This window comes from Eublepharis macularius, chromosome 5, assembly GCF_028583425.1.
Source record: "Eublepharis macularius isolate TG4126 chromosome 5, MPM_Emac_v1.0, whole genome shotgun sequence".
Lineage (NCBI taxonomy): Eukaryota > Metazoa > Chordata > Lepidosauria > Squamata > Eublepharidae > Eublepharis > Eublepharis macularius.
The window spans coordinates 68,388,370-68,402,824 of NC_072794.1; the positions used below are offsets into that span (position 1 = coordinate 68,388,370).

Here is a 14,455-nt window from a genome sequence, read left to right on the forward strand (position 1 = left end):
CAATCCAAACATCTAAAGCTTCTGTATGCCAACAGCACACTGCTATGTGCTATTTGCACATATGCAAAGTCTTTAAAGGCATTAGTCTATCCAAACAGCAGTCACAATCCCTTGGGGAAAAAGTAGCATGTGGGAACAAAAACGTGTGAGGGTGATTTTGAGTATATAAAGGGATAGTGAAAAGAAAAATACGGGTGTTCAGCAATTGTTAGTGGGGGTGTGGTAAATGACTGAAGGAATTCCTTCCCCCCAACCCCATCGCCTTTTTCAAGATACTATAAAATCTTAGGGGGTTAAACAGGTCAATTTCTCTATTTTTTCTCATTAACTGATTCCACTGCTCTCAAAATTCTAAGAGAAATGACCATGCTCAACCCTCACACCAGGCTAGTTTCTGGGGGGGGGGGGTATTTTTAAATTTACAAATCTCTTTCCACACCTGTAGAGTACCCCAAGTATTCAGAGACCCTAATCCTGTCTGTTTCACTGACTTCCTGATAGATAACTGTCACACTTGCTATAAGAGGAATGATTTGTGGTGAAATAATCTTCTTACTACTGGTAAAAGTAATAGCATGGGTAGATAAATAATTAGTTTTTCCTCTGTTGATGCACACAGAGTGCTCTGTTCAGGACAACAGTACAAGACAAGTGGGCCAACTGGAGAAACATGGCTGCAAGCAACTATCTACCTCCTAAGCAGGGCTTTTTTTCAGCGGGAAAACGGAGGAACGGAGTTCCGGCACCTCTTGAAAACACTTGGCAATAGTGCGTGAAAATAATATTATTTCAAAGAATCCTGTGTTTCTTCCTCATTTCCCTCTAGAGAGTTCCACCACCTCTTTTCCCAGAAAAAAAACCCTGCTCCTAAGTATATGGAATTTAAATTCTGTTAACTTTATTTACCTGTCTCTTATTTTCCAACATTAGAACTGACTTTTTATATTTAAGGAAACAAGAATAAGATTATTCTGTTTTTCAAAACTTTACTCACAAGTTGTCAAATTGATATTTTCTTGCTTAAATATTTTTCTCTATAGTAATTTTTATGATTTTCAAGTAGAAGTAAAATTAATGCTTTTCTTTTTATGAAATCGGTCTTATAATATGGGTCATTCTGCTCCCACATATAGGTGTTTCCACGAGCACTGTGTGTTCCCCACAGTTGACTGATTATTTGGACACTTTAACCCATGTAATACATTATTAACATGGTTAGAACAAACCATGGTCTTACCTGACTCATTGTTACAAATATATCTTTAGCTTTAGGGGAGCATAAGAAGCAGTTTGGGTGTTCAGAATGTTGCCAATATGGAAATATTCTAAAACAAATGGTGGCCCGACTGCAGTCTTCATCTGCTCCTTAAAATATATATATATATAATAAACTAGAATCCCCATCGTCGAATAATTTAAGTTTACAAACCAAAAGGCATTTTGCAAACCTTTGGCTGAGCTGAAGAGCATACATTTTTAAAATATAGTTCAGACTAAATTCTTCCTCGTCCAGTATTCTTCACAAAAATCCCAGCAAGCAGGCATGCCGTGATCATGGGAAATTGACCAGGAGTCCAGCAGGAGACCCCCTGATTTTCCTTCTGCCCAGCCAAAGATATAACCTAGGCTCTGTGTGTTTGCTTCTGGATTAAGCCCACAGTCCTTATGCAATGACTGGTTCCAAGAAAACAGTCTGCTTCCAAATTTAAGCCAACGTATAATTCAAGAAAACCTTTTTCTCAGTGGCATTTCCAAATGTTGCTGAAAACTTAGAAAAGTCATCACGTTGACAATGACCTATAAGGCCAGAAAAATGCACCCAATATTTTGAAGGCAGGGTATAGCCAAACATAACTCTCTTATAACTGTATATAAGTTACAGTAGTACTCAAAAAACATTTGTTGTTTCTATTACTCACATTTTATTTCTTTATATCACTCATATTTTATTTCTACACAAAGAGAGTGAGACTTTTTAAAGACTTGTCCAACCATAGTCTTTAAAAATCAGTTAAATAAGTGAAAGTCAAATATGTGTTCAAATATACCTTGAAATTTTCAGTTATCAAGCTGAACAATTTTGTTGCATTTCCTGCATCATATGCAGTGTTTGACATTATTATTTCTAAGGGAGTTAAAATTCTGAGTTTTGTGATAACCTAGAAAATATAAAGAGAGATAATATGTATTTCAACAGTTTTTAAAGCACATCAAGTTACTATTATTATTTTTATATAGCGCCATCAATGTACATGGTGCTTTACAGAGGCTCCCTGCCTCAATAATCTAAAAATTCAAAGAGAGATAGGTAACAGAGGAACTGGAGGAAGACAGACACATGGGTAAAAAGAGAAGAATATACACTTTGTTCAGTTACATATTGTTAAGTTTAGTTTCAGTAAAGGATTTGCCGAAAGCTTCATGAACAAGGTTGGATTTGAAGGAAGACAAAGAGACAGCACCCAGGAAGGCCAGTTAGGCAGTTCCAGGATGCAAAGGCAGGATCTTCAGACAACTGAGGTGATGGTAAGAGGTAAGAGAGGACAGAGGTAAGTGGGCAAATCTATGAAGACTTTTAAAGGCTAAGATAGGTTTCAACTGCATCCCCTACCTTTGTAACAGATTTAAGGTGAAATCCACAAATTAAAACACAATAATTGAACAGTAAAGGTTCTAGAGGTGTCATTAATGTCAGAATGAGTGAAGGCTGCAGGTCTCACTTAGATATCAACAATACATTAAAATATTAATTATAGCAAATATATAATTTATTTTCACCATCTCATTATTGAGTGCTAATAGTGACTGAGAATGTATAAGTTATCTTTGTTGGTTGGGTAAGATACAAAGGTAAATCACAAACAAAAGATATAACTAATTGGCCAGTTCTTTCAAAAGTAAGATTATTTCTATCATTTCGTCCTTACTGTTTTTTGATCAACTTATTATTTAAGTATTATTTAGCACATTTATATTCTGCCTTTCTATTTTTAAAAGATTTTCAAGGTGACCACACTTTAAAATACAGAACGAAGTAAAAAATACCCGTATGTAAAAACTATTGAAAACTTAGTGACACCAAGGTGATACACCTAAAAATGACTTCAAAAAATATAAAACTCTTTAATTGCATGCATTTTTTCTTACTGTGAAGCTCGCATGCACTGCCTAAATAATAAAAGGTAAAATCCTGTGACAAGAGTTCCTTCTGACTTCAGCACAAGAGGACATGAAACAGTTTATGTAGTAAAAAGATACATTAAGATTTACCTTGGCATATGTTGTATTGTCTGCAAATTGAGATAGCACAACTTCGGGATTTTTTAAGTCAATACTTGCCATTCCCACTTCGCCTCTGGCAAGACCTCTCCCTTCTATTACAGCTACAATAACAGATGCAGCATTATGAACTGATACTGACGAAGATGATGCAACTGTAAAATAATCAGATACAAATCAGAATCCTCATTCTAGCTAGAATCCTAGCTAGAATTTAAACCCCACCCCAAATCATGTAATTTTAAGAGCACACAAAGGGAGGTTATTTGGATTCTTATTTTGTATGTTTTAAATTGTATTTTGAGCCATGAGGAATGGCAGGATATAAATAGGCAAAATAACACAGAATAGCTTCTCACCTCTTTGCTTAATATAGATATTTATTTTTGTTTATTTAACAAAATTTATACCTTGCTTTTCTGCCCTCATAAGGGCCACCAAAGAGGCTAATAAATTAAAAACATACATAATACAATCACATCTTAAAAACCATTAAAACCAATGAAAAACATCATTAAAACAAAATCAGAGCTAAAATACATATACAAAACCATTAAAACAATTAAAACATTGGGGAGGAAGGAGGGATAACTGATGGAACACCAACTGAAACAAAGAAGTCTTCACCTGCATGTGGAAGATGGCAACAAAAAGGGACAGATAAGTCTCGCCAAGGAGAGTAGCATACTCTGTTGCAATGAAGACTCTTTCTTGGATTTTCACCTGCCTTATTTCAGAAGGCAGGGACATCTGAAGCGGGCCTTGGAAGATGAGCACAGTGGTCAGGTAGGTTTATAAAGGAGTAGGTAGTCCTTCAGGTATGTTGGCCTCAAACATACCTAAATCACAACCAACTCAGGGTGACTCCATCCATGGGGTGCTGGGGTGTTCAAGGCAAGAGATAAGCCTTCCTCTTCCTTAGTGGTCAACCATCCTAGCCAACCCTACTAAGCTTCCCAGGAGCACCCTGAATTGTGCTCAGAAACAGATTAGGACCCTGTGAAGACAGGCCAAGAGGCGAAGGAGAAGGGTATGAACATTGTAATCTTAAGTACAGTGGGAGCCCTCCAGCGGCCCACATGACGACATCACTTCCCGGAAGTAACTTCATCATGCAGGCCGGGAGTGCACGCACACGCTTTGCACATGCACAACCATTGAAGAGAAGGTAAGTGCCGGGTTTCCTATCTCTCGTCTGGGGGGGGGGGGTGTAGGGGAACGTGGCAACCCTAGGCATCAGATACTTTACCTCCCTCCTAGGGGTTAGGACCAGTTTCCCTGATGCCATGATGAACCTGCCCTCCCATACGATGATCATGTTTCTCATGGCTTTGGTTTTATGATAGCACCAAAAGACCAGAAGAACATACTTTTATATATCACAGGATGTTAGATATAACAAATATCCCAAGGAGACATGTCACTTAGAGCAAATGGTGTACTTCCCTGTCAGTATTTATTGTACCTTCATTCCTGAGAGGAGAGCCACTTTCCAAGGTCTGGATTATAAAAGGTAAATTACAGGCCAGTTTGATATCTGAGGGCCTACTCAATAATCCTTATCACAACAGGGGGCATTAACTCTCCCCAAAATAACCCACCTCATGTTGGTCTGCATGTGCAGACCATAGGAGGAGTGGATGACCTCAAGAAACTAGGTAGCAGCAAGACACCCCAAATGACCCACCTGGAGTTACAAATGGCTGCATCGGAAGTGGTGTGCCACTAGTGCTGGAGGAGCAGGGCCATCCTGGCTACCAGCTACTCCAAAAGCAAACAGCCAAGTACATTCCACGGGTAGGGAGCACATCTTGCCTCTTCCTGTCCTTGCAGTAATTGCTGCAGGCCACTGCAGACCCACATGTTGCCTCTGCATGCCCCCACAAGGGCACAAACAGGGAAGAATGGTTTTTTGGGGGGAGGAGGAACTGGAAAGGGTGTTTGGGAGGGAGAAAGACAAATTGTGAAGGATGTTTGGAAGGGGGGAGTAGGACATGCAAGGATGTTTGAGAGCGTGGAGGAAAGAAGAAAAGGGATGGTTATTGGGAGGAAAACAAACGGGTGTTTGGAAGAGGGAAATCCTCAATGTGATTTTTGTGCCCCCTGGCTTTTGTAAACATAAAAGAATATGTTTCATAAAATGTAGATATTATTTATAGGGAATATATTTGAGCATGAAAATTATAAAAATTATATCCTAAATAAAAATTTAATTAAATAATCTTCCTATAGCCTTTTCAAAAACTATGCATGGGGGGGGCGGGGGGACTGTTCTTAGGATCGTGTCTCTCATGTTACAAATCCTTTCTTAGGATCATTTTATAGATCTACAAAAACAAATATATTAAAACTCTAACTACTTGTTTTCCTACAGTTATTGAATTATTATTACCTCGCATTAAAACCTGTTTTGTTTCTATGTACTAGTACAACAAAATCTTATCTTCTAGCTGTAAAATTACCAAGGAATTCTAATATTGTTTATCTTACACTGCCCTCTACTGTCCATTTGAGCAATGGCAAAAGAAAAAGCATTTTGTTGCACTTTAAAGATTAACAGATTTATTGCACCATATGCTTTTGTGGATTGGAGCCTATTTCCTTTGGTATATGAAAGGTTAGCAGATATATACAATGACACAGATTTTAAAACTGTAAACAATGAGATTAAAAGGCAATGAAATGGAAGAGATACCAACTGTGACTACTCACACCAGCAGATACATATAGTGTAATATTGCTAAATAATTTAATACCTGCAGCGAGAGAAACCAATAGTTGCAACAGAGCTTTAAATGAAAAGTGTCAAGCTTGCTGATGAATCAGGATGAACACCAACTAACATTTTCATAGTTATGGGCTAATATTTAAGCCTCCTCTAAAAAGCTGGAGTCATGCCTTAATAAGAAACTGTAAAAACCAAGTGATATATCACAGATTTATTACTTTTCTGAGAAAAAGGACTTTCTAAGAAAGCTCAGTAAACTTTTTAGCATGCTAAGATGACCATCTCTTTATAAAATGGTCCTCATTTGTAAACACAGCTGTCTCTTTGTGGCTGTTTCATGCTCCTCCTACTGTTGGGATACTGAGGAGAGGAATATAGTGGGCTACATATGGGGAAATCTGTGACTTTTTATATTAGATTCTTATGAATTTAATGAATGCTAGCTAGGTCCAACTTTCTGTAATAAGGAACACTACTGATTATTCTGAAACCAAAATTGTGGTTTGGGAGGAAAGATGGAATAACTATAAGCGGATGACAGGTGGTTGCCCCTAAAGAATAGAGCAAAACTTTCAAATATTTGGAAATACATTTTAACAAACACCTTAAATGAAGAATACATTTGGATGTACTTAAACTGGTGGTTTTACAAGACATCCAGCGGATCTTTTTTTTTAACTCGGGGGAGAGGGGTAGTTAGTGGCATCTGCCCTTCAGATTTAAGTGGGGAAAGCAGGAACCCAAATTGTAAGCATGAGCTAGCTATGCACAAGCAGAAGGAAGGATGTTTTAGAATAAAATCTAAATGAGACTTATTGCATTAGAAAAGAAATGGATACTCTTTCTTGTTAAAAAAAACATAGAGAAGGAGAGAGAGAAGCATTCTAGCTATCTATCTAAGGATGAAGATTCAGAGAGCACACTCATTGATCTCTTTAAAATTGGGCAAACCTGGAAGGTAGCAGGAAGCAAGGAAGTCTCTTAGAACAGGGGTCCCCAACCTTTTTGATCCTGCAGGGTCATTTGGAATTCTGACACAGTGTGGTGGGCACAGTCACAAAATGGCTGCTCCAGGAGGTGGTGCCAATCACAAAATGGGTGCTTCAGCTTACCTTCAGTCACACAATGAAGATCTTTGTGCTGTGGAAGAAGCTTCTGCTAAAGCAATGTTTTTAAAAATCTGCACAACCAATTAAATCTCCAATGGCCAATCAGAAGCCATCCTTAGCAAAAGCCCCACCTGGCCCTGACCATTTTCTAAAAACACCTGCTGGGCACCAAGAGAGATCTCGGTGGGCACAATGGTGTCCATGGGCACCACATTGGGAACTCCTACCTTAGAATAGCAATCTGAGAACCCAACTACATATTATGGTGGCCAGGGATCCAACTGATGACCATCAATGCCATTTTACAGGATAATTCATGTTTAAAAAATTTGCTGTGAGGGGCTGAGCTTGACTGGCCCTATGGCACAGCCGCACTATGCAATCTTGTTATTCCACCGCCTTTTCAAGAGCCAAAAAGCTGTTCCCCACAACTATTTTGAAACTTGAAATGGCTGGAGGAGGGGAGGTTGCATGGTGCCACTGTGCTGTAGGCCTGATCAGGACTGGAACCTCATGGCAATTTCTAAATGGCTAAATTCTCTTCTAAAATGGTGTCAGCGGCCCACAGATTGGACCTGAGGCCACCATAAAGAGTAATTTGGCTCTGAGACCAAAGAAACAGTAAGAGAAGAGACAAGAAACTGGATACCGAGGTATCTGACCTGTCTACTTTACTAGCTTCACTGCCTCCTCTGTAGTACTGGTATACTCAGTGCAGAGACTCTGTACTGTGCTTCACTCTCAACATATTTGTGCTATAGATCTGAGATTTGGTATATCGGTAATATAGAACCACTGGAGTCCTCGCAGAACATTTTCTGCAAAAGTCTCCTATCGGTTTCTCCAGGGACCCTGCTAGCTATTTGAGAGCTGAAAAGTGACTTCCCTCTATTGAACTTAGAGAAAATGCTTATCTGGTACTGATGAACATTAAATGAAATATCTGATTTAAAACTTTCAAAGTAACTGACTCTTGGGGGAGGGATTGAGCTCAGACTTGCCACATTAAAATGAAGCAATATCTCCTGAACAGGACGCTGTTTATAGATTCCAGTGGATGCTCCATAAGCAGATCCTTGAATTCGTTTCAAACAGAATAACTACTGCTCCTGTTACTGGCAGAGATCACCATGTATCTTCTTAGTTACAGAGTATCTTTTTCCCAGACTTGGGTAAAACATTCACAGAAATGAGATTTCAATTGATGTCAATGGCACATTTGGAGGACACATTCCTATTGGAGACAGATTGTATATCTGTCAAAGTGGCTGTGACCATTATTTATTGGTCCATTTCATCTTTTATTTATTGCCCTGTCCACTTAATGACTTCCCAAAAGTTTTGGACTAGGGTTCAAATTGCCACTCTGATGCGAAAGTTAGGCTAGTCACACACGGTTGTTGTAAAGATAAAATGGAAAAGGGGAGAATATTGTAAGCCACTTTCAGTCCCCATTGGGGAGATAAGTGGGGTATGAATGGTTATTTTATTATTTATTCATTTATAGTCCACCTTTCTCACTGAGATCCAAGGTGGATTACATAGTGCAAGTGAGATACAATATAATCAACAAGCTAGAACATTCACTACCATATTGTACCATAATGAACAACAGGATATTCAGTGAAAAAACACAATATAGTATGGCAGCAGGAAATTTGAAAACAAGTATAAAGTCAAACACAGAGATGAAAATAAGAATGAAATCACTGTATTTTTTATCTTATGGTGGATGTGTTCCCATACCTGAAATATTCTACTAAATGACCTTTCTAATGTGGAGAAACAATTTCATTATATTATTTTGCATTTTTAGTTAAGGTAGCTATAATGGTTTTTGCTGGGTACTGGAAGAAGCATGTAGCTCCAGGTATAAAAGAATGGATTGATAAGAAACTTTTTTATGATTTTATGACTAACTTTTTTGGCAACAAAACTTTGATACTCCCTCCTCTAAGATTTGTTTGTCTTGGTCTCATTGACCCTTTTCGCACTTACGGTTTAAACCGCCATTTATGAGCATTCGCCCCGATCGCAGTGGCTTCGGCATTGCACCTGTTCATTTCACACTGTCCACTGCAATTTCGATTTGGTGTCTGTGCTTCATTTCAAAACCTCGGTGCAATTTTGGGCTTTTGGGGCCTTGCAATTCACGTCACACTTTTTTAAAAAAGATTGAGCATGCGTAGTAACTTTGCAATGTTGGAACCCTTCCCCCCTTTTTGCTGATTGGGCTGTCCCCTGCCCACCGGAGAGGCAATTGGTGGCAGAGTTCTGGGGGAAAACATGTACCACTCTCATTTTTTTAAATCAAGCCAGGAAAGGGTTAAAATGCTGCCGATTAATCTCCTCCCAGGAAGCAGAGGCTTGTTTCCAAAGGGCTGTGCAAAATGCTTGGTTTTTTTCCTCCTCTTTAGCAAAGTCTGAAACATGCCTGGGAGGGAGGGAAAAGCAGCCATTTAATCTTTTCCTGGCTTTTAAAGCCAGGAAGAAAGTGCAGGAACATTACAACGTTGCAACCCATTCTTGTCTTTAAAAAAAAAAAAGAATGTGTGTGCATGCCCTAAGGGAGGAAGGAGAAAGCAGCTATTTAACACTTTCCTTGATTTTAAAGCTAGCAGGGAATTAGCAGCAAGCTTAGAAATCATTCCTGGCTTTTGAAAAAAAAAACCAGAATGCATACGGAAGGAAACCAACGAAGAAGCAGCCTTATGACCCTCAGCTCGCTTTACTAAAAAAAATGGTGGACAAGGAGTTCAGAGAGCTGAGGAGGGTGGGAGTGGTTAATTCTGCACAAACCAATCAGCTCCCAGGCAAAAGGAGAGGGGGGAGAGAAGCAAAAAGGGGGCAAAAGTGTTCACATTAGCAAAATGCGGGCCAGCTGCCAGTCAGCAGCGAACTTAAAAAAACATCGGGGTATGTCCGCAGGGGGAAAAATCGGGGATACAGCGGAAAAAAAGCGGGACTGCATCCCATGACTGCTTTTAAGTGTGAAAACCTTGCAAACATGGGATGTGGAACAGGTACAAACGCGCTCTAAAAACCGAGTGCGAAATGTACCATTGTTTCCACAAGCAGGTGAATATATTTTTGTTTTGTTTGACCTCTCTCCCTGGTTGTTATGTGTGTTGTATATTGTTTTTATTGAATTGTGTAAATATTTTATATATTCTGTATTTTTAATGTGTTAATATCTTAAATGTTTTAATATTGCAATGTTTTGATGTTTGCCGCCTTGGAGACCCTATTTTGATGGAAAAGCAGCATAGAAATGTTTTAAATAAATATATACTGAAACAGTTTCAAAATAGCATGGGACGAGGCCCTCAGTCAGGAGTAACTTTGCATCTAACTTTTGCATTTGAGAATGACAACAGTTGTTACAAACTTCTGTCTATAAAGTCCTTAATCTGACGTATTCTATAACTTTCCAAATGCAACTATGTAATTCTAGAATAAGTGGTTATAAACCCAAACCAAACATTCTATGAAGTAGACAAGACTGACTTTTGCTTTAGACAATGTAAGAACACAGAAACGTAAATTTTTACTACGTTGACCTCAGAAATGCAAAATACATTTCCAAACCTACCTTAATAGATATAGAGATACATTTAATACTTTGCCTGAGAATCTGTGAAAGCTCTTAAAGCATGACTTTTCCTACAACCATAGTAACTAATCAAAATATAGAGATAAAGAATATTCACACTTTAATATTTTCTATAAGTAACTGCAGGCCAATTTTACCTGAATATCCTGCGAAAGGTGTCCAGTTTTTACATCCTGCTCTATTAGAAGAGAGAGGTGTTTTTCCTGCCCGTCCTCTAGTTGAAGGACTTGTCAAATTCACCGTGCTAATGTTTTCCGAGTAAGAACTCTTGTCTCCAAAGCATGAATCTGTAAAAAGGTAACTGCTCTTAACCTATGTTTTATGCAATGTTTTCTTTCTATACAGACAGGTTTGGAAGATGCACTAGTAATAACAACCTTGATTCAACTGAATTCAATATAATCTCTTTCATATGTTGTAATAGAAAAAGAGACACTAGCAGTCTTCAACTTCCAAATTTATTTTCTTATGTTAATACATTTGCATGTGCGCACACATTTAACATTGCCCCATGTCCATTTTATTGCTCTACATTGCCCCATGTCCATTTTATTGACATTTTTTTCTTTTTTCATTTCTGTGATTCAAGATAGTTTTTATTTGCTGATGTCTTAATACAAAATAGTGGTATGTACCCCTATTATCTGATCTTTTATACTGGGTTTTCAAGATGTTTGCTATTAACTGATCTTTTATGCTGAGGTTTTTGAGATGCTGGTATCTGCTGATACCTGACTTTATTTTAGGTTTTATCTGTTTTAATGGCATACATTTTACTGAAGTATGCTTTACAGTTTGTTTGCAAACCACACTGTGTGTTAATACACAGTGCAGATTATAAATATATTAAATAAAAATAGTACCACAATCATTTAAAGACATATACAACTCTACCCTTTTTGGATTCAGAGACATTATCAGATATATAACATACTCAGATGAGATCACTCAGTTCTAGAACCACTGTCTAACTACACTTTAAAAAAAACTTTCCTAGGATAACTGAATAAAATGGGACTTCTCAGCAGACTTGTTTAGGATTGCCCCTTTATATTTTAATTGCTAAAAAATCTCGTGCCCTTTATTACCGTCAGGAAGGGTCCCACATTTCTATCATTCCACAAAATGTGCAAAATGGTAATGTCCAAGGCATTTTTAAATAGATTAGAACTGCAGTAAAATGTAACTGCCCAGAAGGGCACCATTATAATGGAACAGCAGGTTTCATCTGGTTTTACTGCATTATCTTATACTTTATAATCTACCTTCTGTATTGTTTACAGTATATTTTGCCTTTGATAGTGTATCATTTGCATTGTTCTCTAATTCTGTAATCCTATTCCTATTTGTTCATTAGTTGCTTAATGCTGTCTGTCTGCACTTTTTTATATCTTGTAATCCACCTTGAGTATCAGTGAGAAAGGCAGGCTATAAACAACATAAATTCAATAAAATTCTGTAAAGTTTACAGTTTTGCTTGTTCTCATTAACGCAAGCCCACACAGTTCAACGAGTACTATATAAAAATGCAGGGATTTGTGTTGCTTGAGTAAAAAAGGCAACTTTTAGGGGAAAGGTCTTCTTCGTGCTAGGGTTGCCAGCTCTGAGTTGGGAAATTCCTGGAGATTTCTGGGGTCAAGCCTGAGGGGAGGGGTTGGGGAGGGTATAATGCCATAGAGTCTACCCTCCAAAGCAGTCTTTTTCTCCAGGGGAACAGATCTCTGTAGCTTGGAGATCAGTTGTAATTCTAGGAGATGGCAACCCTACTTGATGCTGGAAAAAATAGAAATGATAGCATACACAATTTATTAAGACATAAGTAATTTTATTCCTTGATAATACACCTTGTCAATAATTTATTTATTTACCTATAGTCCACCTTTCTCTCTGAGATCCAAGACGTATTACAATAGTGCAAGTGAAAATACAGTATAATACAATATAATCAACATTATTGAGCAAAGTACAATAATGAATACACTTATATTCAGGAAAATACAATAGGGAAAGGTAGCAGAAAATTTTTAAACAAGCATAAAGCTGAGCACAGATATTAAATCTATAAGAAACAAAGCATAACTAACTTCCATGGTTTGTTTAGCAGCATGGAAACTGACTAGCAGGCAAATATCTACATCAACATACAGTACCAAACAGCAAAGCATTTAGTTCCCATCCCTACTAATGAGTGTCTCTGACCTATTTCTTATGACACAGTCCTGTATTTAACAGTCCGGAATAATTCACTTTTATGTATTTTGCGGAAAGCCAGGAGAGAGGGCTCTTTCCTGACCACCTCAGGCTGGCCATTCCATGAGATATAGACTACCACAGAGAAAGCATGTGTGTGGGCTGCAGTTGATTTTGCCCAACTGCAGCATGGTATCTGCAAAAGGCCGACTAGATCAGCAAAGCTGCCATGGTGGAACATAGAGAGAGGTGGTTGCACAAATATGAAGGGCCAACACCTTGAAGGGCTTTGAATGTAATAGTCATCATGATCTTGAATTGATCCTGGTAACTGATGGGAAGCCAATGCAGTGACCGCAGAATGGGAGTGACATGCATGCTCTGTCTAGCTCTTGACAGTAAACAAATTGCAGTGTTCTGCACCAACTGAAGTCTCTTGGGTTGACTTTGAGGGGAGACCTATCCAGAGTGTATCAAGTCTACTTTTGATATTACTATGCCATGAATCCAGGTGGCCAGTTCGGCTGTGTTGAGGCAGGGGGGCCATCTTCTAGGCTAATCTGAGTTGTGAGAAGGCCTTTTTTGCAGCTGCATTTACTTGCTTCTCTAGCTGCAGTGCTGGGTATAGAATAACCCCATAGCTCTTAACTAAGTCAGCCAGGGTCAATTGAACCCCATCAAAGATCAATAATAATGTTAACTTTTAAAAAGGTTTTTAAGAATGTAATTTTTAAAAATATTTTAAGTACCTTAAGTATAAACATCTGCTAATATCCTTTTTTAAGTCCCAGCTATTATCCCCATTCAACATTATCATTGCTTCAAGATCACGTAGACCTGAACATTAGAACTCCAGAAATTCTGGAGCTAAATACCTTTTCTCTAAGAAAAGCCTTACATATTCTTTAAACAACAAGTAGCTTCCAAGAGTAAAGGGGGAGGGGGGGTATTTTGACTAACGTTTGAGTATTGAAAGCCAAACCTTGCCCAGACTTGGAAGAAAATTCCATTATATGTAAAGCATTTGGAAATGGAGCAGCGTTAGCAATGCCACCGAGAAACTTAAGGGCAGTTTTAACAGGTTAATTGGAAAGGAAACATATAAATGTCAAGATGTAGTTAATATCTTCTAATGCTGCTTTTAAAAACTTTAATCTGAGATCCATTAAATATTCAAAACGAGAGCTGGTGTGTGGGGCGCTGCCCAGGAAAGAAAAACGACCTCCTTCACTGAGAAAGAGGGATGCATTCACGCAGCGCCCACCTTCAGTTCTCCTTGAGAGGAACGCAGGGGTAAACACGCTGCTCGTGGCCTGACCTTTCCGAGGCCGAAGCGGCCAATCGTCTGAGGAAGAACGCGGGACATCGCAGACTGGGGTCTGTCGTAACCCAAACTGGTAACAAGGCCCGCGCTCCGCCCCAGACGAAGACGAGCAGTGACCCGAATAGGAAGTGGAGGCTGCTGCTGCATCCTCCATTAATTGACTGGCTCGGGTTTCGTTATCTGCATCAGCCAGTCGGGTCCCATAAAAGGCG

At 38.6% G+C, this 14,455-nt stretch overlaps 1 protein-coding gene across 1 annotated transcript in view; it reads right to left on the minus strand.

The window, feature by feature from the left end:
* MSH4 (mutS homolog 4) overlaps positions 1-14,397 on the minus strand; it is a 76,217-nt gene extending 61,820 nt beyond the window's left edge. Inside the window, exons 1-4 of the mRNA XM_054981586.1 lie at positions 14,184-14,397; positions 10,867-11,016; positions 3,271-3,434; positions 2,049-2,159 (exon numbers count right to left, since the gene is read on the minus strand). Of these exons, the coding sequence (XP_054837561.1) occupies positions 2,049-2,159; positions 3,271-3,434; positions 10,867-11,016; positions 14,184-14,397 (639 nt within the window). The remainder of the gene's footprint in view (positions 1-2,048; positions 2,160-3,270; positions 3,435-10,866; positions 11,017-14,183) is intronic.
* Between the last annotated feature and the right edge of the window lie 58 nt (positions 14,398-14,455).